The sequence below is a fragment of the Rhinoderma darwinii genome, chromosome 4, assembly GCF_050947455.1.
Source record: "Rhinoderma darwinii isolate aRhiDar2 chromosome 4, aRhiDar2.hap1, whole genome shotgun sequence".
NCBI classification, from domain to species: Eukaryota; Metazoa; Chordata; class Amphibia; order Anura; family Rhinodermatidae; genus Rhinoderma; species Rhinoderma darwinii.
The window spans coordinates 324,384,153-324,410,946 of NC_134690.1; the positions used below are offsets into that span (position 1 = coordinate 324,384,153).

At 44.2% G+C, this 26,794-nt stretch overlaps 1 protein-coding gene across 1 annotated transcript in view; it reads left to right on the forward strand.

Moving 5' to 3' along the window:
• The window catches only part of LOC142759971 (interferon-induced, double-stranded RNA-activated protein kinase-like), a 100,707-nt gene that overhangs the window by 32,594 nt on the left and 41,319 nt on the right, over positions 1-26,794 (forward strand). The window contains exons 8-12 of the mRNA XM_075862809.1: positions 4,033-4,097; positions 9,298-9,367; positions 19,700-19,755; positions 19,844-19,912; positions 24,804-24,923. Coding sequence (XP_075718924.1) covers positions 4,033-4,097; positions 9,298-9,367; positions 19,700-19,755; positions 19,844-19,912; positions 24,804-24,923 — 380 coding nt within the window. The remainder of the gene's footprint in view (positions 1-4,032; positions 4,098-9,297; positions 9,368-19,699; positions 19,756-19,843; positions 19,913-24,803; positions 24,924-26,794) is intronic.

Sequence of the window (26,794 nt, forward strand, 5' to 3'; positions counted from 1 at the left end):
CTGAAAAAGTTCCTGCCGATCGTTTAACCCTTTCAGCACCATGGACAGTGACTATACACTGACGTCGCCTAGCAACAATCCCGTAAAAACGAAAAAGAAAAAGCAAAACATGGATCATTTCGGAAAGGGTTAATTACTTTCTAATGAAAAAAACATTTATGACCACATGTCGGGTATAGCCGTACTCGGCAGAAATTGCTTTACAAATGTTGGGGTGCATTTTCTCCTTTATCCTTTGTGAAATTGAAAAAATTCAACATTTTAGTGGAAATAATGTTGATATTAATTTTCACGGCCTAATTCTAATAAATTCTGCAAAAGACGTGTGGGGCCTAAATGCTCACTATACCCCTGGATAGATTCCTTAAGTGGTGTAGTTTCTCAAATGGGGTTACTTTTGGGGGGCTTCCACTGTTTCAGTCTCTCAGTGGCTTTGCAAATTCGACATGACACCCAAAAACAATTCCAGCTAAATTTGAGCTCCAAAAGCCAAATAGCGCTCCTTCCCTTCTAAGCCACGGTGTGGGTCCAAACAGCAGTTTATTACCACATATGGGCTATTTATGTAATCAGGAGAAATTGCTTTACAAATGCTGGGGTGCTTTTTCTCCTTTATTCCTTGTAAAAATTAAAAATGTCTAAGTTCTTACAGAAAAAAAGTAGATTTTTACAGACTAATTCCAATGACTGTGGGGTCAAAATGCTAACTTTACCCCTAGAAAAATTCCTTGAGGGGTGTAGTTTCCAAAATGGGGTCACTATTGGGGGGTTTCCACGGTTTTCATCCCTCCAGTGCATTTCAAACGCGACACGGCACTGAAAACTATTCCAAAATCCAAAACCCAAATGGTGCTCCTTCTCTTCTGAGGCCTGCTCTGGGTCCAAACAGCAGATTATTACCACATATGGGGTATTGCTATAATCGGAAGAAATTGCTTTACATATGTTGGGGTGTTTTTTCTACTTTATTCCTTGCAAAAATTAAAAATTTCTACGTTTTTTCCACAAAAAAAAAGCAGATTTTCATCTTCACATACTAATTCAAATAAATGTAGCAAAAAAACTGTGGGTTCAAAATCCTAACTATACCCATAGATAAATTCCTTGAGGGGTATAGTTTCTAAAATGGGGTCACTTTTGGGGGGTCTTTACTGTTTTGGTACCACAAGACCTCTTCAAACCTGACATGGTGCCTAAAATATATTCTAAAAAAAGGAGGCCCCAAAATCCACCAGGTTCTCCTTTGCTTCTGAGGCCTGTGTTTCAGTCCATTACCGCACTAGGGCCACATGTGGGATATTTCTAAAAACTGCAGAATCTGGGCAATAAATATTGAGTTGCATTTCTTGGGTAAAACCTTCTGTGGTACAGAAAAAATTTATTACAAATGAATTTTCGAAAAAAAAAAAAATTAAATTTGTAAATTTCACCTCTACTTTGGTTTAATTCCTGTGAAACACCTAAAGGGTTAAAATATTTTCTGAATGCTGTTTTGAATACTTTGAGGGGTGCAGTTTTCAAAATGGGGTGATTTATGGGGACTTTCTAATATATAGGGCTCTCAAAGCCACTTCAGAACTGAACTGGTCCCTGAAAAAATAGGCTTTTGAAATTTTCTTGAAAATATGAGAAATTGCTGCTAAAGTTCTAAGCCTTGTAACGTCCTAGAAAAATAAAAGAATGTTAAAAAAACGATGCAAACATAAAGTAGACCTATGGGAAATATAAACTAGTAAGTATTTTGTGTGGTATTACTATCTGTTTTACAAGTAGATGCATTTAAATTTAGAAAAATGCTAATTTTTGCAAATTTTCTCTAAATCTTGGGTGTTTTTTACAAATAAATATTGAATTTATCGACCAAATTTTTCCCCTAACATAAAGTACAATATGTCACGAGAAAACAATCTCAGAATCACTTGGATAGGCAAAAGCATTCTGGAGTTATTACCACATAAAGTGACACATGTCAGATTTGAAAAATCGGCTTCGTCCTGAAGGCCAAAACGGGCTCAGTCCTGAAGGGGTTAATAACATGCACTTTTTGTAATATATTTGACTTTTCACTATTAAGCACGTTTTTTTTTTTATTGTATGCATCTATTAATTATAGACCAATATGACCATGACTCGCTCTACATAATAATAGGGTTATGGTTAAATATATAGAAATGCGTAGCCAGACATACATCTTAGACATTATATCATGAGTGTGAAACATCTATACAGATAGACTGCTTTAAACCAGTTTTATGTGACCTAACTACGTGTATAGAAAATCCGTGCTCAGTGCGCATACTCAAGCGTCCATAGCATCTCACCACTGGCTGGTATTATGTATGTATGTTTGACATGACGTGATGAGTTAAGCGCGTGTACGCCCCACACGATACATGACGCCGATAACATGGTTTGTGATGCTATTGACAAACTAAACACGGCGACGCTAATGAACCAAGGTATTTGTTTTAATATATTCTTCCACATGGAGCAGGTCACTTTGTAATTGGTCACGATATAAATAGAGAGTTTGAAACTTTAAGCTCCACCCCCAGACTAAGGCGGAAGCCGAAACGTGCGTCAGGGCAGGATTTATTTTGCACTAAGCAGTTTATTCTGTGGGTCTGTTATATAGAGCTGAAATTTTGATATTCAATACTGTGATTAATATACACTGTGGGCTTGTGATAGACTTTGTAGTCTTTATTCACTTGCTCTGTTACAATACTTTATCTTCAAGGTACATCATTTACTAATTGTATTTGCTTTATGCACTTTTGTTCCATGCCTTTGATGTCATGCATACTATATTACCATAATTACCAATGATGTGATTCCCCTATGTTGGTACTCCTTTTCCATCTGTGTAGATTAATTTTTATATATTGGATGTTTTTTATTTTTTATTTGATCCAATAAAACATTATATTTTATTTACAAAAAAGACTTATAGACTCTAGTCTCTTCCATCGGTAGTGTATATTTAAAGAGTACAGTCATGTTACTTTAGGGAACCTACAATGTAAAATGGTGTGTATAGGTATATGCCTTGTAGTTGTATTTTATTATCAGGGGGGCAGAAAGAAGTAGCCAAAGTATGTTGTATATGTTGAAGACTGAAAATTATATATGCCATCCCAATGTGCTTTGGATCGGTGGTGTCAATTGAATGGAGCTGTGTTGCAGTTCCCTGCACTTTAGGTAGCCAGGAACGTTTCAGTGTAGGAGAGATTAAAGGGGTAACTAAACTTTCAAAAATCTTTTGACATTACATAGTGACGTCAGAAGTTTTGATCGGTGGGAGCTTTGTTTTAGCAATCAGTGAGGGTCTCAGTGCTATGACTCCCACCAATCAAAACTTCTGACATGTCAAAAGTTTTTTAAAAGTTTAGTTACCCTTTAAGGGACATCTGCCCCATTCGTTTTAGGGATCCCCACGATGAGAATGTTCTGCCATATTCTAGCCATATGCCATAAATTTTTAACATGGAAATACCGCTTTAGTTGCATATATCCTTGCAAGTGTCTATGCAGCCAGGACATTACCTACAAGAGCTTTTTTTTTAAATATTATTTGGCAGGTGAAATGTTTTGATCACTTAAATTCCTGACAAATGTTGCCCAATATCAGCTTCGATATTTCAAAATGTTTGGGCACTCAAAGAAATCATATAAATGTCAAAGCAAGGTGAGCGTATGTGCACACGACACAGCCTGAGTTTATGTCTAGGGCTCTATTAGTATAGGAAACTTTTATAACACATCTGCTGTTTTGACTTGGACCAGTCAAAATCATTATAAGTAACAATAGGTGTAAAGAGTGCTAACGTTAAAAAGGTAGTTTGGGCAAGGAGATTTCCTAAGCATTCAGGATTTGGCTTTGGTCCATTCATTAACACAAAATAGTAAGTCTGCGTTGTATATAGTTCAGGATTACAAAACTGTATTTTACACTGTTGTCATACATAGAAATATACAAACAAATCCTCAAGCTCAAAATGACCTAGAATCGTAACTTCTTGATCATTCCAGCTACAACAGATCCCAGAACTAGATGATGTAGAAGAAGCAGAAGAAAATAGTTCCCAGTCTACAAGGTAATTCTTTTTTCATTTTAGGATGTATGCTTCAACTGGTTCACATTATTTCAATCTTTTACACCTTTACAAACTTTCTGATTTATCAGGGTACAATGTAAATATTCACATTTCTAATTTGGTATCTATTTCTGCAATATTGTTCTCAGCGCTTTTCAACAGCAGATGCACCTCACTCATTTGTAAAGTACATTCACAAAGACCACTATTTGTATTGGGATCTGAGTGATGGTTTGCATAAAAAAAAAAAACTGATGTCTGAAGCGATTGTTGCTAAGGCTTGGTTCACACACTAAATTTGACACATTACATTGTTTTATTCTGTGAAAAATTACCTGAAGTGATTGTTTCTATTGATAATGGTTTTCCATTACAGTTAATCTGACATTGTCATTCATCCGACATTTTAAAGTTTTGTGTTTGCCGAAATGTGGTGATCATTTCATGTAAATAGGAGTGGTGTTGGCATAGGAATCACTGACTTCTACAGCTGAGCCTTCTAAGATGAATGGTTGATCTATGCTATGAGAATGTGTAGCCTCCTAATGTAAGAATGTAATGTATGAGGAGACACACACACACACACACACACACACACACACACACACACACTCTCTCTTTAACAGGAATGGGAAATATAAAGGAAGGACTTGTACTTCTCCTTCCTGCTGGATCTACTTCCGACTTTGGATTAAAAAACATCATCGAAAACTGCAATGACCTTAAAGGAACAGTGTTACCACAATTTTTTTTTTAATATGTTAAAGATGTTAGTGCTTTATTAAAAACGTTTGGATTAATTTGTGTGTTTGTGTGTTACTTTTTCTTATTTTTACACTTTTTCTTCCCTATGGGGGCTGCCATTTTTTTTTCCATTTCTGTATGTGTCGATTAACGACACATACAGACTTGGAATACGGCAGCCACAGTCCCATAGGGACTGCGAACGGGGCCCGTTCCATCCACTTCAATGTACGCCGTCTGTGTGGGAACGGCGCATGCGCCGCTCCCACACAGTCCAATTTGAAATGCGCGCCGTCCGGCGCCATTTTCCTGTGGACCGGAAGTCGCGGCCGGACAGTAAGATTACTACTTCCGGTCGCGGCTTCCGGACTTGTGCACTTGGACCAGCGGCAGCAGACGGAGCGGACGGGCCGGAGGGAGCCGCGGCGGCAGGAGCAAGTAAGAGATTTCTATGTATGTTCGTGTTTGTGTGTGTTTACTACTGTATGTAAACCTACTACACTGTGTGTTAGCTCAAAAAATGGCGACATACAGTGTAGGAGGTTAGACCGTTCAATCCCCTCGTTTATCCCGGCACTAGCCAGGATAAAGGAGGGGGGGGATGCTGAGAGCTCACTGGAGCGAGGGCTTTTTACCCAATTTTGCAGCATAAAGCAATGTGGTTGCTTTACCACATGCAATGCTGCAATTTTGGGAATGGCTCCATCTAGTGACCAGCAATGGGAAATATTATAAATTAGAGTCCAATTGAATCCAATTTATAATATTCCCTGACTCGTGAAAAAAAAAAATAGAACAATGTTTAATCACCTATACACTAATTGTTTAACTAAAAAAAAAAAAAACATGTTTTACTGCCAACACATTCCCTTTAATGACCAGCTCAATTTTTCTGTTTTTGCCTCTTAGCAGCCATAACTTTTTTATTTTTTCACTGACGTGGCTGTATGAGGCCTTGTTTTATGCGAGAGAAATAGTATTTTTTTTTTGCCACAGTTTGGGGGTAAAAAAAATTTTTTTTTTACGGCGTGAATATAGGAAAAAGCGATTCTCGGAATAGTTTTTTTGTTTTTTATCCCGTTCACGTTTCACGCTAAATAACCCATTAGATTAATTCTTCAGGTTATTACGGTCGTGTAGATACCTAATATGCGTAGAGCTATAACCTTCTTATTTTTGCGTCGACATCGCTGTATAAGGTCTTGTTTTTTGCGGGACAAGTTGCACTTTTTAATAGCACCATATTTAGGTACATATTATTTATTGATTAACTTTTATTAACTTTTTTTTTGGGGGGGGAATAGAAAAAAATCTGACATTTCGCCACTCTTTTTTGCGTCCTTAATCTACGCCGTTTACCGTGTGGTATAAATAACACAATAACTTTATTCAGTGGGTTGTTACTATTGCAACGATACCAAATTTGTATAGTTTTGTATGTTTTTTTACTACTTTTACACAGTAAAAACGCTTTTTTTTCAAAATTATTTGTTTTTGTGTCTCCACATTTGAAGAGCCGTAAAGTTTTTCTTTTTTCGCCGATGCGGTCGTATGAGGGCTTTTTTTTTGCGGGACGACTTGTAGTTTTTATTGGTTCCATTTTGGAGTAGATGCGACTTTTTGATCACTTTTTATTACATTTTTTTAAAGTCAGTATTCACAGAAAACAGCAATTTTTCCATAGTTTTTTATTATTTTTTTTTACGGCGTTCACCGTGCGGGTTAAATAATGTAATAGATTTATAGTCGGGGTCGTTACGGACGCGGCAATACCAAATATGTGTAACTTTTTAACTTTATTTTGTTTTTTTAATAGTAAAGCAGTTTGTAAGGGGAAAAGCTGGGTTTTTCATTTTTTTTCAAATTTTTTTTTAAATTAACTTTATTAAACTTTTTTTTCACTTTTTTACTAGTCCCACTAGGGGACTATAATATGCGATTCTGCGATCGCATTTATAATACACTGCAATACTTTTGTATTGCAGTGTATTACTGCCTGGCCGTTTAACACGGACAGGCATATGCTAGGTCATGCCTGCGGCATGATCTAGCAGGCATTCACTCCAGGCAGCCTGGGGGCCTTTATTAGACCCCCGGCTGCCATTACAGACACAGACACTCGGCGATCGTATCGCCGGGTGTCGGTGGGAGAGAGAGGGAGCTCCCTCCCTCTCTCCAAAACCACTCAGATGCGGTGCTCGCTATTGAGCACCGCATCTGAGGGGTTAAACGTGTGAGATCGATACTAATATCGATCTCACACGGCAGAGCAGGGACGCTCCCAGCCCTCAGCTGCCTCTAGCAGCTGAGAGCAGGGAGATCTGACAGTTCCCTGCTCTGTAAACTTATTCCGATGCCGCGACGTAAAAAGTCTATGGCATCGGAATAAGGCCCGTTAGTGACCGACGTAGAAACACGATGGGCCGGTCACTAACGGGTTAATACAAAATAAAGACTCTTTTTGGGACTTTTTTTATTTATTTATTTGTTTTGTTACTTTTTTTTTTTAATCCCATCAAGGGATAACTTTATTTGTAACTTTATTTTTTACTTGTAATGTATTAGCATACACCTGTATGCTAATGCATTACACTGTGTCACTATGACAGGCTGCTGATCGGGCAGCACATAGTGTGCCCGAACAGCAGGCACACGGAACAGATAGCCCTGGGGTCCTTTGTAGGTCCCCAGGGCTGACTGCAGAGGGATTCCCCAGTGTTTGATCGCATCACTGGAATCCCGGTGATTCATTTTAAAATGGCAGAAACGTTCTGTGTGTGAAGGAAGCTTAAAGGATGTAATCACATCATGTCAGAAAAAGTTATGCAATCGTCCTAATTTTTTTTTTATATCTCCATTTTAGATTTTATTTTGAATAGTGGAAATGCACATTATATACAATATGTAATTTTTTATAATGACACTGATGCCAACTTCTTCTTACGAAGATAATCCCCTTCTTAAATAGAAGCTGCCCCGGCAATAAATTGCCACAGCTTGAGCTCCAATAATCCCCAGCGATCAGCTGTTCTCACCGGGGGATGCCGCATCTTTTTCGCTTCATGTATTATTGCATGCCGAACATTCAAATAATTGACCAGCTATGTCATACATGAAAGCTGGGTTTGCCAGAGTGAGAAGACACTCTTTGAGGGAGGGGCTCTGCTCTGGCTCATAGAAGGGGGTCTTGAACAGAGAGCACCGTAATAGTGTATATGGAAAGGGGTTGTTGTAAAGAGACAATTTTTATTATTATTCCTTTTTTCTTCATTCTTCTGTGCCAACAGTTAACGGCAGACCCCCCCCCCCCCCAACCCCCTGCGCAGCCCCTTCCCATGGTACATATAGATACCATAGGTACAAAAAGACACCCAACCAACATTACATTTCATCCAGTTAGGAAAGTATACAGACAAGGCCGATAACTGTACCCTGAAGTGCGTTTCACTGTCGCTTTTTCAGTGGTCTGTATACTTTACTGTATTTATGCAATGTAATGTTGGTGGGGGGGCTTTTTGTGCCTACACTTTATGTACTATTGGGACTAGTTATGCCTTTACATTTGCTTCATACTTACTTTTTTGTAATGTAACCTTACTTAAATGTGATAATGCATCTACCTGCATGTACCTATACTATTTATTCTTGCGAATCTTTGTATACTGTACAGTCAGTCTGCTTTAGTGTTTATGATGCCCTACCTTTAACATTTGTATATTTATCTGTATTATGTATTAACAAAATTTTGGCTATTTACGATACTTTTGACAGCACCTCTGTTTGTAGATTTTCTGGACATAAATACTGTTGAAGAGGTCCTAACAATTAAAAAAAAAATCCTGTTTAGCAATAAAACAAAATAAGTAACTGTAATATGAACCTTGTTACTATTTCACACCATCTTAATGTTCTCCAAATGCATTGAACAAATGTAAACTGTGATTTTTTTTTCATTCATAGAAGTAGAAGGGCTCATTCACACGAACATGAATCTCGTCCGTGTGACGGCTGTTAAAACAACGACCGTCACACGGACCCATGTATTTCAATGGGGCCGTTCACACGCTCCGTTGTTTCAACGGAGCGTGTGAACGGTCCGTCGAAAAATAGGTCCTATTTTACTGCGTGTCACGTATCCCTCCATAGCCTGTAGTCTGTGGGGGATCCGTGACAACGCATCCTGCATGGGTCCACCTCGGACGTGGAAAACAGCAGTTTTTCACATCCGAGGTGGGTTACGTTCGTTTGAATGTAGCCTTAAACTGGCAGTGGAAAACGCTTCTGGGAAGGCAGGACATTGGACATGAAGCCTCCTCTGCATAGTCTCCCACCATGCCACTCATGGCTAACAAATACATTTTTCCAAATAGTTTTCAGTAACTATTGCTGTAAACACTGTAAATAAATTGCTGCAACAATATAAGCTGTATATAAGCAGTAATGTATTATCTTATAGTTCTGACAGTACTTCAAGCATCCAGAAGATAGAAAGGGAACCATCACAGTCAGAAAGCAGTGATTTCCAGGTACTGTGAACTTTGCCTAGTTAGTACCAAAAATAAATAAATATTCACTTTCCTAGAATTTCATGTTTTATTGTGTAATTTCATTGAATTACATTTGATTTATTTAGGACTTTTTAACACTGATAAACAGCTCTAAAAAAATTATCTATATAACTACACCCAATGCATGACTATTCATCCACTTCAAGTGCAAATAAGACTTTTAGGCCCCATGCACACGGCCGTGCCTGTAATCACCGCGGTTGCAGGCACGGCCGGCTGCTGACGGCCGCCCGCATTTTCGGGCCATGCTCCATTATAAATGATGGGAGCACGGCTCGTAAAATACAAAAAATAGGACATGCTTGTCATGTCCATGGCCGCGGGCCGTCAGGCTCACTCACCTCCTGACGGCCGCAGCCATGGGTCTGCGAGCGCTGGCCCCAGTCTCTTCCTCAGGAGATGCCAGCGCTCACTTCCGCTCACCTCGGCCTAGTCCCATAGGGTGCTCGTGCCCGCTCTTAAAGGGGCAGCACGAGCACTGGACTTTAATGCAAAATTAGCCCATGAGTACCCTGAACTATAAGAAGGGCCCAGCCCCTTTCTTCCATGCCTGAGCGTTGTTTGTCGTATCCTAGTTTGTCTATGCTTTCCTATGGTTTCCTAGTGTTTTCCAGTTCCCAGTGTTCCCTGTTTCTGTATCCTGTATCCCGTGCTATCCTGGTCAAGTGCCGTGCTGAACTGTAGTCGTGCTGTGCTGTATTCCACGCCTGTCCTGCTACTCCACGCCTGACGTCTACCTGCTGCCTAGTCCCAGCCGAGCCTGTCTTACTACTGTCCGAGCTGCCACAGGTACCCTATACGAACTATAGACTGTGACCTGCGCCCTGTTGGCCAGCTGCAATACCGCCAAGGCGATACGGCCCAGTGGGTTCACGAACCCTACGTGACAGTGCGCTAAGGCCATGGACCCCGCTGGTCGATCCAAGACCAAGATGACGTCACAAGAGATGCGGACGGATATGCTAGACCTCCGGTCTCGACAGGACCAACTCCTCCAGGCCTTGAACATTCTCGCATGTCGGCAGGAGGCACAAGCTGCCGTTCCTCCTACTACACCTCCTGGCAGTACTGATTCTCAGACTACACCTCCTGGCAGTGTTGATCCTCGTTTTTCCACTTCCTGACCGCTATGATGGAGACGGAAGGTACCTGTCGTGGATTTTTGAACTAGTGCCAGATCCACTTCAGCCTGTATTCAAGGGCATTTTCGTCTGATGGCGCAAGGGTCGCTTTCATCATCGCTCTTCTTACTGACAAGGCCCTTGCAAGGGCGAACCCTATCTGGGAGAGACAGGACCTGAGACCCGTGACTTCTAGGGGTTCTTCTGGACATTTCGCACTGTGTTTGAGGAGCCTGGACGAGTCTCCTCTGCAGCGGCTTCCTTGCTGAACCTACGCCAGGGAGACACCTCCGTGGGCGAGTACGCCATCCACTTCCGCACCCTAGCGGGAGAACTGTTGTGGAACAATGAGGCTCTGGTGGCTAAATTCTGGCATGGACTGTCTCCTAAAATTAAGGACGAACTTGCCCCTCAAGATCTTCCGTCTACCCTGGATGACCTCATCCTTCTGGCCGCTCGGATTGATAGAAGGTTCCGAGAACGGCTCCAAGAGGTTCGTCGGGAGGGTGGTCTACCTAGTCCGGTCCCTACCTTGCAGCAACCTCTTCTGTCCTCAGATGCCGATCCTCCTAAGGAGTCTGTGAGGATGGACCAATGTAAGCTATCTACCCAGGAGTGACAACACAGACGCACTTCGGGACTTTGTCTTTATTGCGGCCTCGGAGGCCATCTTGTGCGTCTGTGTCCCCAAAAGCCCCAAAGCCTAGGTTTGGTAGGAGAGACAACCTTGGGCAAAGAAGGACTCAAGTCTAAATTGTCCATACCCGTGACCAGGGCCGCCATCAGGGGGGTATTAGGGGTACTACTGTAGGGGGCCCGGCCAAACTTAATTGAAAGGGGGGCCCGGCAACTGCCGCGACTTGCCTTTGTTAGAAAAAAACAGGCCCCTGCAATGGGGCCTGTTCTTTTCACCAAAGCAATGTCGTGAGCTGCGGGCCCCCCTCTCATCAAACACCGCTGTGAGCTGCGGGCCCCCCTCTCATCTAACACTGCCGCGAAACACCGCGCGCGACCGCGCGCGCGAACGACCGCAAGCGCGCGGCGGCGCGCTCGTTACCGCAAACGCGCGCTCACGCGCGAACGACCTGGGGAAGGCTGGAAAGCAACCCGCTCGTGCCCGCCGCCGAGAGGGATGCGGTGCGCACGCACCAAAAGTACAGCGACCAATCAACTGGGAAGAACAGCGGCGCACAGTCTAATTACCTGCTGGCCCGCCTCCGACTCCTCGTCCTCCTCCTCCGCCTCCTCGTCCTCCTCCTCGGCCTCCTCGTCCAGCGCCTCCTCGTCCGACTCCGCCTCCTCCTTCTTCTCCTCCTCCAGAGCGTAGCTGCGTAAGGAGAGGGGGAGGAGTCCAGTTCTTGCGCGACGGCAGGAGTTCTTCGATCCCCGCAATTTTCTGGAGCCTGGAGGTGAAGGACGACATCTGGACCGAAGACATCGCCTGACGAGGACTGGAGTGGGAGCAGCTCTTCTGACACAGTGAGTAAAGTGTCTGAAAGTGCTGTTTATGTATGGCCCTGTTCACACAGAGTATTTTTGCAGGCCAAAAAAATCTGCCTCAAAATTCCTTAAAGAATTTTGAGGCAGATTTTGACCTGCCCACACTATCTTGCCGCGTTTTTTGCTGCGTTTTTTGCCCTCGGCGATTGAGGACAGCAGACAAAAAACGCAGCGAAAAATGCATTTTCTGCCTCCCATTGATTTCGATGGGAGGTCAGAGGCGGAACCGCGGCAAGAAAGGACGTGCTGCTTTTTCTTTTTTCCGCGACTGGCTCCCATTGATTTCAGATTAAATCAATGGGAGGCGGTTTTGGAAGTTTTTTGGTGCTGATTCTGACGCAGCGTCCGAGTCAATATCAAGGCCCAAAAACTCTGTGAACTGGGCCTTATTGTTAGGGCTTATTCAGACGAACGTGTAATACGTCCGTGCAACGTGTGTGATTTTCACGCGCCTCGCACAGACCTATGTTACTCTATGGGGCCGTGCAGACTGTCAGTGATTTTCACGCAGCGTGTGTCCGTGTGTCCGCTGCGTAAAACTCACGACATGTCCAATATTTGTGCATTGTTCGCGCATCACGCACCCACTGAAGTCAATGGGTGCGTGAAAGTCACGCCCAGCACTTCCCAGCAGTATAAACTATGAATGAAAACCGAAAAGCACCACGTGCTACAAACATCCAAACAGAGAGTCATAATGATGGCGGCTGCGCGAAAATCACGCAGCCACGCATCATACGCTGCTGACACACGGAGCTGTTATGGACCTTTTGCATGCGCAAAACGCCACGTTTTTTGCGCACGCAAAAATCACACGCTTGTGTAAATCCGGCCTTAGGGTAGGAACACACTAGGCATGAACACTGCGGATTTTATGCAACACATTTTATTGTGGAAAATCCGCAGCGTATTACAGTCACAGCAGAGTGGATGAGATTTGAACAAATCTCATCCACACGCTGCAAAAAAAATTGACCTGCAGTGTGGCTTTTTAGGCCGCAGCATGTCAATTTATGCTGCAGAATCGCCACTCGTCTGGTGCGGAAATGTTGCGGTTCTGCCGCAAAAATCACAAAAGAGAAAAAAAAAAGGCACTTTTTTAAATTGATAAAAAAGTTTATACTTACCCCGGCCGTAGTCCTGGTGACGCGATCTTCTATTCTTAGCGCAGCTCCTGGAGCTGCTGCCGGTCTCTAAATAGGCAGTTGGTCCAGTAGAATTTGGAATTATTTTTTTTTGTGAACCAGCTTAAAAAAATACAAAACTTTTGTGTTAGGGCCTGTTCACATCACCGTTCGCTTCCGCTCCGGGGTTCCATCTGAGGTTTCTGTCGGGTGAACACCGCAACGGAAAGTGAAAGTGATAGCACAGCTTCCGTTTCAGTCACCATTGATCTCAATGGTGACGGAAACATCGCTAATGGTTTCCGTTCGTCACCATTCCGGCTGGTTTTCGGACGGAATCAATAGTGCAGTCGACTGCGCTAATTGTGACGGAAGCTGTGCTGTCACTTTCACTTTCCGTTGCGGGGTTCACCCGACGGAAACCTCAGATGGAACCCCGGAGCGGAAGCGAACAGTGATGTGAACAGGCCCTAACACAAAAGTTTTGTATTTTTTTAAGCTGGTTCACAAAAAAAAATAATTCCAAATTCTACTGGACCAACTGCCTATTTAGAGACCGGCAGCAGCTCCAGGAGCGACATCATAAGGGACACACTAGGCGGATATGCTGAGTAAAACTACACAGCTTATCCACCCCGGTAGCCGCAGGGAATTCTGCCAGCAAAACCGCACCAAATAGCGGCGCAGGTTTCGTGAGGCATGTCCGCTGCGGGAATCCTGCAGGGAAAAAAAAGTTTAGACTTCCCCCGGCCGTAGTCCTGGTGACGCATCTCTCTCTTCTGAACGTAGCCCCGCCTCCTGGGATGACGCTGTAGACCATGTGACCGCTGCAGCAGTCACATGGGATGAAACGTCATGACAGAAGGCTGAGCTGCGCTAAGACTAGAGGATCGCGTCACCAGGACTACGGCCGGGGCAAGTCTAAACTTTTTTATAAATTTAAAAAAGTGCCTTTTTATTTTTTCTCATGTGTGATTTTTGCGGCAGAACCGCAGCATTTCCACAACAGAGGAGCGGCGATTCCACAGAATACATTGACATGCTGCGGCTTAAAAAGCCAAAAGCCACACTGCAGGTCAATTTTTTTTGCAGAGTGTGGATGAGATTTGTTCATATCTCATCCACTCTGCTGCGACTGTGATACGCTGCGGATTTTCCACAATAAAATGTGTTGCATAAAATCCGCAGTGTTCATGCCTAGTGTGTTCCTACCCTAAGGCCGGATTCACACGAGCGCGTGCTATTTGCGCGCGCAAAAACATGGCGTTTTGCGCATGCAAAAGGTCCATAACAGCTCCGTGTGTCAGCAGCGTATGATGCGCGGCTGCGTGATTTTCGCGCCATCATTATGACACTCTGTTTGTATGTTTGTAGCACGTGGTGCTTTTCTGTTTTCATTCATAGTTTATACTGCTGCGGAAGTGCTGGGCGTGATTTTCACCCACCCATTGACTTCAATGGGTGCGTGATGCGCGAACAATGCACAAATATAGGACATGTCGTGAGTTTTACGCAGCGGACACACGGACACACGCTGCGTGAAAATCACTGACAGTCTGCATGGCCCCATAGAGTAACATAGGTCCGTGTGAAAATCACGCGCGTTGCACGGACGTATTACACGTTCGTCTGAATAAGCCCTAACAATAAGGCCCAGTTCACAGAGTTTTTGGGCCTTGATATTGACTCGGACGCTGCGTCAGAATCAGCACCAAAAAACTTCCAAAACCGCCTCCCATTGATTTAATCTGAAATCAATGGGAGCCAGTCGCGGAAAAAAGAAAAAGCAGCACGTCCTTTCTTGCCGCGGTTCTGCCTCTGACCTCCCATCGAAATCAATGGGAGGCAGAAAATGCATTTTTCCCTGCGTTTTTTTGTCTGCTGTCATCAATCGCCGCGGGCAAAAAACGCGGCAAGATAGTGTGGGCAGGTCAATATCTGCCTCAAAATTCGGTGCGCGGTTCCAGGCGGTCGCGGGTGCCCATGCGCAGGAGTTTGCGGGTGCGCGCGATCGGTCGCACGGGCGGCGGTGTTTGACGGCCCCATGACGACCCCCATGCTACCCAGGGCCGCCATCAGGGGGGGTATTATGGGTGCTGATGTGAGAGGCCCGGCCAAACCTAATTGAAAGGGGGGCCCGCAGCTCACAACATTCTTTTGGTGAAAAAAACGGGCCCCATTGCAGGGGCCTGTTTTTTTTCTACCAAAGGCAAGTCGCGGCAGTTTGCCGGGCCCCCCTTTCAATTAGGTTTGGCCGGGCCTCTCACATCAGTACCCCTAATACCCCCCCTGATGGCCGCCCTGGGTACCATGATATAGTGCTGGACGGAGTACCGTTAACAGGCGGTGCCACGGTAGGGGGGCCCAAAAAATTTAGCTGTAGGGGGCCCTGAAATTCCTGATGGCGGCCCTGCCCGTGACCATAGTGTCCGGTGAGAAAACGTATCAGGTTTCTGCGTATCTGGACTCTGGATCCGCTGCTAATTTCATTTGTAGAGACCTGGTGGACCTTCTTCAATTACCCACTACCCCTCTGGAGAGACCGTTAATGGTTGCATCGGTAAATGGACTACCTCTGCCAGACCCAGTTATAGCTGTGACCAAGCCGCTGAGGCTCGAAGTAGGGGCTCTCCACTCCGAGCTTCTATCGTTCTATGTCCTATTCCAGGCCGTTAACCCCCGTGCTGCTTGGCCTGCCTTGGCTCCAACTACATGCCCCAGTCCTGGACTGGAACTCTGGAGAGGTTCCCCAGTGGGGTCCCGAGTGTCACAGCCGTTGCCTGGTGCAGATTTGTTAGTCTCAGCCTCCTCTGCCTTGGACATTGGCAGGATTGCCTGGTCATTATGCTGCATTTTCAGACGTCTTCAGCAAAAGGGAGGCAGAGACACTGCCCCCACACCGGACGTATGACTGACCTATCGGGCTGATTCCTGGTGCATCCCTTCCCTGTGGTAGGGTATATCCGCTCTCCTTGCCAGAGACTCTGTCCATGTCCGTCTATGTTAAAGAGAACTTGGAGAGGGGCTTCATACAGAAGTCTTCCTCCCCGGCAAGAGCCGGGTTGTTCTTCGTCAAAAAGAAGGATGGCTCCCTGCGTCCTTGTATTGACTACCGGGTTCTCAACCAGATCACGGTGAAAAATAAGTATCCGTTGCCACTGATGTCAGAACTGTTTGATCGTATACGTGGTGCCAAGATTTTTTCCAAACTAGACCTGCGTGGGGCTTACAACCTAATACGGATTCGCCGGGGTGACGAATGGAAGACTGCATTTAACACCCGTGATGGACACTGAATATCTAGTAATGCCCTTCGGCCTGTGTAATGCTCCCGCGGTCTTCCAGGAGTTCGTTAATGACATTGTCCGTAACCTCCACTATGTTTGATGTTTGTGTTGTGGTCTATCTTGATGACATCTTGATTTTTTTCTCCAGATCCTATGACGCATCAGAGACCTGTCCGTCAAGTTTTTCTGCGGTTAAGGAGGAATCGTCTGTACGCCAAGTTGGAGAAGTGCGTGTTTGAAAAAGATGGTCTACCCTTCCTGGGCTACATTGTCTCGAATAGAGGTCTCAAGATGGATCCTGAAAAGGTAAAGTCCGACCTGGAATGGCCAGGCCCTCAAGGCTTGAGGGCCATACAGAGCTTTCTGGGATTCGCCAATTTTTACAGACCATTTATTCCAAACTTCTCCTCACTGACATCTCCTATCTCTAACCTCACTAAGAAGGGCATGGACGCCAAGGTGTGGACTCATTAGGCAGAGTCCACATTCAATAGCCTGACGAGTGCCTTCACGTCAGCCTCTATCCTCCATCATCCAGATGTTTCTCTACAGTTCTCGTTGGAGGTGGACGCATCCTCTGTCGGTGCTGGTGCACTCCGGTTCCAGAGAGGTTCCAAGGGCAAGTCAATGGTATGTGGATATTTCTCTAAGCGCTTCTCTTCCGCAGAATGCAATTACTCGATTGGGGATCGGGAGTTACTGGCTATCAAATTGGCCCTGGAGGAGTGGAGACCTCTACTAGAGGGCACAGCTTATCCCATCCTGATTTTTACGGGCCACAAGAAACTCACCTATCTTCAGACGGCCCAACGGCTGAACCCTCGTCAGGCCAGGTGGTCACGGTTCTTTACCAGGTTCCAGTTTGAGCTCCAATATCGCCCGGCCGACAAGAATGTGGGGACCGATGCCTTGTCCAGGTCTTTCGAGACAGAAGACACCATGGAAATTCCACAGAACATTATTGATCCATCTTGCATTGTCTCTGTCAATCGCCTTCAAGTTGGGGACATTCCTCTAGGGAGTACTTTTGTGCGCCTGGCTGCCTGAGGGAGAATACTCTGCTGGGAACACTCCTCTAGACTGGCAGGTCACGCGGGTACCCGTAAGACCCAGGATCTGATTGCCCGTCATTTCTGGTGGCCCACGCTGCCCAAGGACATTATGGACTTTGTTTCTTACTGCTCAGTGTTTGCAGCTAACAAGGTCGCTCACTCCAGACATGCTGGCCTGCTTCAGCCATTGCCTGTGCCCGATGCTCCCTGGCAGTATATAGCTATGTACTTTATCACTGATCTGCCTCTCTCTGCTGGATACAGTACTGTCTGGCTGGTGGTGGATCTATTTTTTAAGATGGCCCACTTCGTTCCTCTGACCGGTCTTCTTTCTGCTCCTCAACTGGCCAAGCTTTTCATCCAACACATCTTCCGCTCGCACGGCTTGCTGCAGCATATTGGCTGATCGGGGGGTTCAGTTCACCTTGAAGTTCTGGAGAGCCCTCTGTGGACTCCTAGGTGTAAAGTTGGACTTTTCCTCGGTCTACCATCCTCAGTCCAATGGTCAGGTCGAGAGGATCAATCAGATCTTGGAGAACTACTTACGCTACTTCATCTCCAAGCAGCATGATGACTGGGTGCAGTTGCTCCTGTGGGCTGAATTCTCATACAATAATCACACCAGCAAGTCCACAAGGAATACACCGTTCTTTGTCTGTGGCTAACACCCACGAATTCCTCTCCCGATGCCTGATAACGTCCGAGGTACCAGCTGCTGACACTGCTTTCAGGGACTTTCTGCAGATCTGGCAGCAGACTCGATCCTCCATCCAGCTGGCGGTCGACCGCATGAAACGGAAGGCGGACACAAGGAGTAGAGAACCTCCTCAGTTTCTTCCTGGCATGAAGGTCTGGCTGTCCTCCAGGAATATTTGACTGAGGGTGCCATCATACAAATTTGCTCCCAGGTTCCTCGGACCCTTCGAGATCCTGCAGCAGATCAACCCTGTCGCCTACAAGCTTCGGCTGCCTCCTACCCTCAAGATCCCCAACTCTTTCCTGTCTCCCTCCTGAAACCAGTGGTTCTGAACCGCTTTACCAAGACTCCTAGCCCTGCAGTTGCCTCCAGCGGCTCTTCAGACACCTTCGAGGTTAAGGAGATCTTAAACACCAAGAAAGTGAGAGGAAAGACTTTTTATTTGGTGGATTGGAGGATGTTTGGTCCTGAAGAGAGGTCCTGGTTGCCAGAGGAGCACCTCAATGCTCCTACCCTTTTGAAGAAGTTTCTCTCTCGCCCCAAGAAGAGGGGGCGTAAGAGGGGGATACTGTCATGTCCATGGCCGCGGGCCGTCAGGCTCACTCACCTCCTGGCGGCCGCAGCCATGGGTCTGCGAGCGCTGGCCCCAGTCTCCTCCTCAGGAGACGCCAATGCTCACTTCCGCTCACCTCGGCCGGTGTCCTGTAAGGCACACACGCTCGTGCCCGCTCTTAAAGGGGCAGCGTGAGCACCGGACTTTAATGCAAAATGAGCCCATGAGTATTCTGGACTACAAGAATGGCCTTTCTTCCATGCCTGAGCGTTGTTTGTTATATCCTAGTTTGTCTATGCAAATGGTCTCCTAGTGTTTTCCAGTTCCCTGTGTTCCCTGTTCCTGTATCCCGTGCTCTCCTGGTCAAGTGCCGTGCTGAGCTGTAGTCGTGCTGTATTCTACGCCTGTGCTGCTAGTCCACGCCTGACATCTACCTGCTGCCTAGTCCCAGCCGAGCCGGTCTTACTACGGTCCGAGCTGCCACTGGTACCCTATACGAACTATAGACTGTGACCTGCGCCCTGTTGGCCAGCTGCCATACCGCCAAGGCGGTAGGGCCCAGTGGGTCCACGAAACCTACGTGACAGTGCTTCATAATTCCCGACACGGTTCTATGGCACGTGCACCCATCCATAGTGCTACGGAAATGTGTCGTGGCCAATAGAACCGAATGGGTCCATAAAATCGCGGACCGTAGTACGGTCCCCGGTTTTACGGTCATGTGCATGGGGCATTAGGCTTTGTTTTCCGTTCTTATTAAACTGATCAAGCTGTTGGAGAAAAAAAATGCAATTCAATGTTGTTACATTAAAAACCATGAAGTCCAAGTAAGAAGGGAAATACTTTTCAGAGGCACTCTGGGAACCGTTTTAAGTAATGCTCACCAAAAGCCATCTTTACCATTTCTTAATGTTTTAGAAATGATGAATTACATATATACGGTCTTATTTTTTTAGATTACATTTCGCCATTCAGTCAATCTAACCCCATCGGTACCGAGCAAACCACAAAGGTAAGTTCATTCCATCTTTTCAAAATGCAGTAAACACTAAACCAAATATTTGCGCTCATTGTTATACAAATCTTTAATTTTCTTTTAGACGTATTGAGTTAGCACCTAACTTCACAAAACGCGAGCTGGTGCAGGATGTGACCACTGAAGACAAAATGTAAGTTACATCAAGAACATTAGATTCTCTGACCAAAAGCAGATCAAAAGAGATCTGCTTTATAAACTTTCCTGTACTGTATCTAATGGTTAATTTTACCATTTCACTTTCATGTAGGTATATATTTGGGCAGCCCTACTAAATCTGCTTGGCTACCTTTTTGGTATTAGAACTTTTCCCTATAATAAGGGAATAACATGTTCCCTTTTAAACAGTCCTTGAAATGTCCTTTTTGTCAAGGTGTTAAGCATTATCTTCAGAGATTTATTGAACCTGGTTGACAGTCAATATAGCCACATTATATCTTTTAGAGGACTTATCACTCGCCTTTCCCAGACATTTGAAAGGGAAATCTTTATCTGTGTTCCATGTTTCACCCAAAATACCCAGCAACATATAAGTAATAAAATTTTTTTTTTTTAACATTTTATGAATAATATGCTCTGTTCATCCCTGTCTTGTTGTTATAAAGTGGTTGTTTCACAAAGACCACGGTTGCCCATATGCCAGATTAGGGGGTTTTCTGCTCAAGACAAACGGCAAATAAACATTGGCTCTTGCTGTGGTGAACTAGAGCCATCCATGTATTACATGGTTTACCTGTTATTTTAATGGCTATATGTAATACTACATTTCTGATGGCAATGTCAGAGTAGCCTAGTACTCTAAGAATCCAGCCTCGGAGTCCAAATCATGATAACGATGGATTGGAGAGATCACACATGTGGCATTTCTCTTGTGCTTGAAGCCTTGTGTGGTTTATTTATACACAAAAAGCCAATACAAGTTTGAAGACCAATAGCATTCATATATGATTTAGTTCCAGCCCAGTTATAGACGTAGTATTAAAGGTCACGTCATAGTATGTAAATATATTACTTGCATAAAGAAACTACGGAAGCATATCTATATATGGCCTCAGGAAATGCCCTTGAGCCCCCTCCATTAGAATTAAAGTTTAGCTTCTTTAATTTTGCACCTGGAATCTTGTTTAGAGAAGATAAGACTCTAAGGCCCCATTCACAGGGCAGGGTTTCCCGGCCGGGTGCCGGCCATTCATAAATCGGCCGGCAACCGGCTGCATTAGGAATAATAGACCCCTAATGGGGCTATTCACACAACCGATTTTTTGACGGCCGGGAAAACCGGCCGTCAAAAAATAGGACATGCTCTATCTTCGCCCGGGTACCCGGCCGCCCGGCTCCCATAGAAGTCTATGGGGCCGGGTAATACACGGCCATCACCGGGATATGACGAATGGCATCGCTGTACACTGTGTGGCAGGGCCGGGGTGTACAGCAGGTGGAAGGGAGCGCTGCGCTGGCTCCCTTCCCCTGCTTGTTTTAAAAGCACCCTGGCCCGGCGACACCTTCGATGGCGCCGCTAGCAGCTGCTGCAGCTGCTACTACTGTAGCGACGCCACTATAGCAGAGCGGGGAGGTATCTCCCCGCTCTGCTATGTGCTAGCCGCACTTTAGCTCCTTGAAGGAGCGGAATCCCCGTGTTTTCGGGGATTCCGCTCCTGGACAGAGCGCTTGATGTCTCTGTCCATATCTGGGCAGTGACATCAGGGGAAACTCCTGAAGCGAAATCCCTGAACACATGGTGATTCCCCTTCTGGAGTTGCCGCTGATGTCACTGTCCGGATCTGCCCGGCCCGGCACGGATGCAAAACTTAATGCAAACCGGCCGGGCAAAATGGCCGATTTTACCGGCCGACACTCGGGCTCGGGAACGACCCGGTCGTGTGAATCCCACCTAAGGCTACATTTACGCGAGTAAAGCTGGTCCGTGTGCGTTGCGTTATGCATCAGTGTGCTTTGCGAGCGGCATATGTTTTTCCACGCACTCGCAAAGCGTTTATTTTTTTATTTTATTTTTAATGGAATTGATGCGCAATGCCATCTATACCACGAAGTACATGGCTCCCCTCATCCACCTTTGGTTCCTATCCATGTGGACGTTGTTCCTTTTGTCCCCTTATGCCAAAAATGAAGCATTTCATCAACTCTGTTAATGGGAAGTTGTATGAGATAAAACAGTTTATTAACTGCCAGAGCTCGGGAGTTCTATACATTGCTAAATGCCCATGCCCTAAATTCTATGTAGGTAAAAGCATCCAACAATTTAGAAGAAGAATTTCGAAGCATTTAAGTTCGATTAATAGAAAAGAAGAAACCCCATTGTCCAGACATATGAGATGTATGCATGAGAATGATACTAGATCTATTCAATTTTTGGGGATCACTTTGTTGAAACCTGGCCCTAGAGAAGGAATTTGGATCGTAGGTTGTTACAGGAGGAAACACGGTGGATTCACCGCCTAAATAGCCTTAGCCCAGTTGGACTCAGAGGGCTTTACCTTTTGTAGCCTTATAAGTACAAATATTCTGTAGGCCCTTAAACATTCCATGAGCTGTTGCAGACATTGTAGTGTATCGTATCTTACATCATATCTTTCTTTAAATATTGCTAATACTTTTTTTTATAAATATATTTTGATATGGTCGTGTTCGCATATCAGTTCTATTAATAACGTCTTATACCTGTTAGGTAATTAAAAAAAAAAAATATATATATATATATATACACACATTGTTGATGTCTCCATTTTGAAGATATTTTGAAGGTCGAGACACATATACACTAAGGTTCTCTCCTTGTTAATCTGTCCCTTATGCTTCATAAGTATCTATACATATTACTTTTTGAATATGATCCTATGAATAATAATGGGCATTCTACTGCTTAGATGGTAATTATTATATAGGAATTGATAACTTAATATTCTAATGAGTATGTTATATCTAATTTGTTTCTATAAATATCATCTTTATATATTCTCTGTAACCTATCCAGCACCACTTATGTCCATTAATCATCACATGTAGTATATGTTTTATATGTCAGATCTAAAGGCTGAAATTTAATCACTATTGATACTAACCTGAAGCGTACTAATGTTCTTCTATTTCTAAGTCCACTGACATGCACAGTGACCTCTATTCCACACTTGTTAGTTCTCATGATTTTTTATCTTCATTACGCAAGCGCAAAAACGAGTCCCCTATTGGCCGAGCTTTAGCATTGTGTTGGTTGGAGTGTAGAGAGAGGTCAATCTTTCTATCTAGGGGCTCGCCGCATGAGAATCATTTATATTGGTTACAATTAGTTTAGGTGACAATTAGTTTAAGATTCATCGAAACTTCGATACTGTTTCGATGCCGTGCACCCTCAAACGGTTCAAAACCATTATTTCATGTATTTCGATGCTAAGCTGTGCGGCCGCACAGCTCAGTATCGTAACACATGAATGTATGAGAGTGGCGCTGCAGCTATGTAATACAGCCATTGCCCCGCTCCTGAGAAGTGCGCACGTGTTCAGCATGATGTGATGCGTCCAGCGTTGCACTAATGAGCGGCGGCACTGAAGACAGAACATGACGGGCGCACTGCAAAACAACCTCATGTTCAGTCTTCGGTGCCTGCTCCAACGCTCATTAGTGCAGCGACGGCCGCATCACCTCATGCTGACCACGCGCGCACTTATTGTCAGGAGAGGGGCAATGGCTGTATTACACAGCCGCAGCCTCGCTCTATAACGGCGGAGATCAGAGAAACCTCTCATCTCTGCCGCTATTCCCCTGAATGCTGCGATCAAAGCTGACCACCCCCGCAGCATTCAGGGGAAAATGAGAAGGGGAGATGCCCTTTGGATTGAGGGCCATACCATATATGGGTATACAGCCCAGGGTCCATTGAAGGACCCCAGTTCTGTCTGACCATATTTCCTGTTATGGCATAGTTAGGTATGTCCTAACAACTGCCTGTGTACTATCAGTACACTGGCTAATGTAATGGCATATAGATATACCATCACACCACGCACCTTACATCAGAAAACCGAAGAACTGTTTTTTTATTATTGTATAGTTTTGGTATCAAGTATCACAATACTACACGAAGTATCGGTATCTAAGTCCAAATTCTGGTATCGTGACATCCCTAGTCAGGAGTGAGATTATAAATAGGAGATCTAGCCGTGTCCGCCGCCATTAGCCCCATTTTCCCCTGAGGACGCAACAACAGTGGTGAAACGTGTTGGGGGGGCTTTTTCTCTTTTTTAAAATTCAATGTGGCCTGATATTTGAAGTCTCTTTTTAAGTGGACCGCAGCCGCTGTTCACGTTTATCTCATACAGGCAGTATGGTCTTAGAGGCAGTGCTTTGACCCTGTCAAAACAATTATTTACTGAGACTTTCAAGGACTAGGCTCTATTCACAAGACAGGATAAAAAAAAAAATAATAATAACCTACAACAAAAAATGGAGTCTATCAAAAACAAATACATTATAAAAAGTAAACGTTTTATTGAATCCAAAAATATAAAACACACACACACACATACATACCTATATGTGTGTATATATATGTATGTATATGAAGCACACTAAAAAAATGGCGACAGCGCTTTGCAAACACCAATGTCACCTAAACCGCTAAATATAATAAATATGCATTACTGATAAATCTACTTACAATAGGGAGGATCTTGGTGCATATTTTGATCAAATTGTTTTTGCCCACCTGTCACGACAAGGCGTCCTCCATAGGTGGGAGTGGGAACTAGAAGAAATTGCTGTGTCAGTAAAATTTGAAAGCTCATCGAACTTTTTTTTTTAGAGCCCAGAAAACACCTTTAAGTATGATCAATAGTATTTATGGGAAGACTATTGTATTCTGTATGCCATTCAACATTTTTTGTTTGTAATAAATTAAGTAGGTGGTCAAATCTTCTTTTATAGGGTCTCTTTGATATTTGCAATGTCTTCATAACTCAATTCCTTCCTATGGCATGATATAGTTATTTATTTTTTATTCCTTTTTCCAGCTTTAATCAGGATTTCGACAATATAACAAAGCTTGATTCTGGTGGATATGGGACCGTATACAAAGCGAGAAAAAAAATAGAAAAAAAATATTATGTTAAAAAAGTAAAGAGGCGCTCAGAGTAAGTGTTTTGTACAGAAATATATTGTTGCCTATACTATTACACATTGTACTTTAAAATATCTGTAATTATGTATATACACTATATGGCCAAAAGCATGTGGACACCCCTCCTAATTATTAAATTCATGTGTTTCAGCCTTAACCCACTGCAAACAGGTGCATAAAATTCAACCCACAACCGTGTAATCTCTCTGTAGACAAACATTGATAGCAGTATGGGTCATACTGAAGGGCTCAGTGACTTTAAACATGGTGCTGTCACAGAATGCCACTTTCCCACAGTGCAGTTTGGTAAATTTCTGATCTTCTAATTTTGTCCTGGTCAACTGTAAAGTTTTATTTTTGTGAAGTGGAAGCATTTAGTAGTAACAATAGCTCAGCCGCAAAGCGGTAGACCACGCAAACTCAGTGAGGCCGCCGAGTGCTGAAGCACGTGGCGAGTAAAAATCTTCTGTTGCGCCTATCCTCTGTTGCATCGCTCACTACAAAGTTCCAAATTGCCTCTGAAAGTGACATCCACACATGAACTGTACGTCGGGAGCTTCAAGAAATTGGTTTCCATGATCGAACAGCTTCACACAAGCTTTAGATCACCATGGGCAATGCCAAGTATCGGCTGGAGTGGTGTAAAGTATGCCGCATCTGGACTCTGAAGCAGTGGAAATGTGTTCTCTGGTGTGATGGATCACGTTTCACTATCGGGCAGTCTAAAGGATGAATCTGAATTTGGCAGATGCCTGGAGAATGCTACCTACTGGTATGCATAGTGCCTACTGTAAAATTTTGAGGAAGAGGGATAATGGTCTGGGGCTGTTGTTTTTTTTTAGGGTTTGGGCTAGGCTCCTTTTTTACAGTGAGGGGTAATATTAAAGCTACAGCATACCAAGATATTTTCGACAATTGTATGCTTCCAACTTTGCGTTAATAGTTTGGGGAAGGCCCTTTCCTGTTCCAGAATGACAGTGCCCGAGTGCACAAAGCAAGGTTCATAAAGACATGGTGTTACGAGTTTGGTGTAAAGAAACTTGGGTGGCCTGCGCACAGCCCTGACCTCCAACCTTATTGAGTACTTTTTTGAGCCAGACCTTCTCATGCACCATCACTGTCTGACCCCACAAATACTTTTACTTTTAGCCGAATGGGCACAAATTCCCAGAAAGGCACTCCAAAATCATGTGGAAAGCCGTTCCAGAAGGGTGGAGGCTGTTGATTCCACAGCAGGGGGCCAAGCTCCATATGAATGCTCATGGTTTTGGAATGGGATATCCAACGAACTGATCTAGGTGTGCTGTGAGGTCTCCACATACTTTTGGCCAGATAGTACATATTCATTTATTACTGCAATCTTGATAAAATATTACAAAGTTTTGAACTTTTATTGTTTCATTTGGAGAAACATGCTCCGTTAAATTAATATTTATATGACAATATCTATTATAATAACTAATCAATATATAAAATTAAAGGGGTTTCCCCAGCTGACATAACCCTTGGCAATCAGATAGTATAACCCGTTGAGTTTGCAGAGCATAAGCTGCTCTTTCCAGCAGTTCTATTCTCTGGCAAACAGACAGCGGACCCCCCTCTATAATGTCAATGTGCTGTAACAGGGCATGTGGACTGGATTTGTCAAGACTTTGGCAGGTGAGGAACATGACCCCTGCTGATAAGCCCCCCCCATACCACATTGACTGTACAGACAAAATAAAGAAAAATAATGCTTCACAATCAACTTTCTCAGCTTCCATCTCTGACAACTTATATTCCCTGGCTGCAGTGACTTAGCTGTATCCATACCTCCCAACGTGTTGTATAGAGTGGCAGCTGCTCCACAAAACGCCTCGCACCACAAAAGTGCTGGTGGTGAGG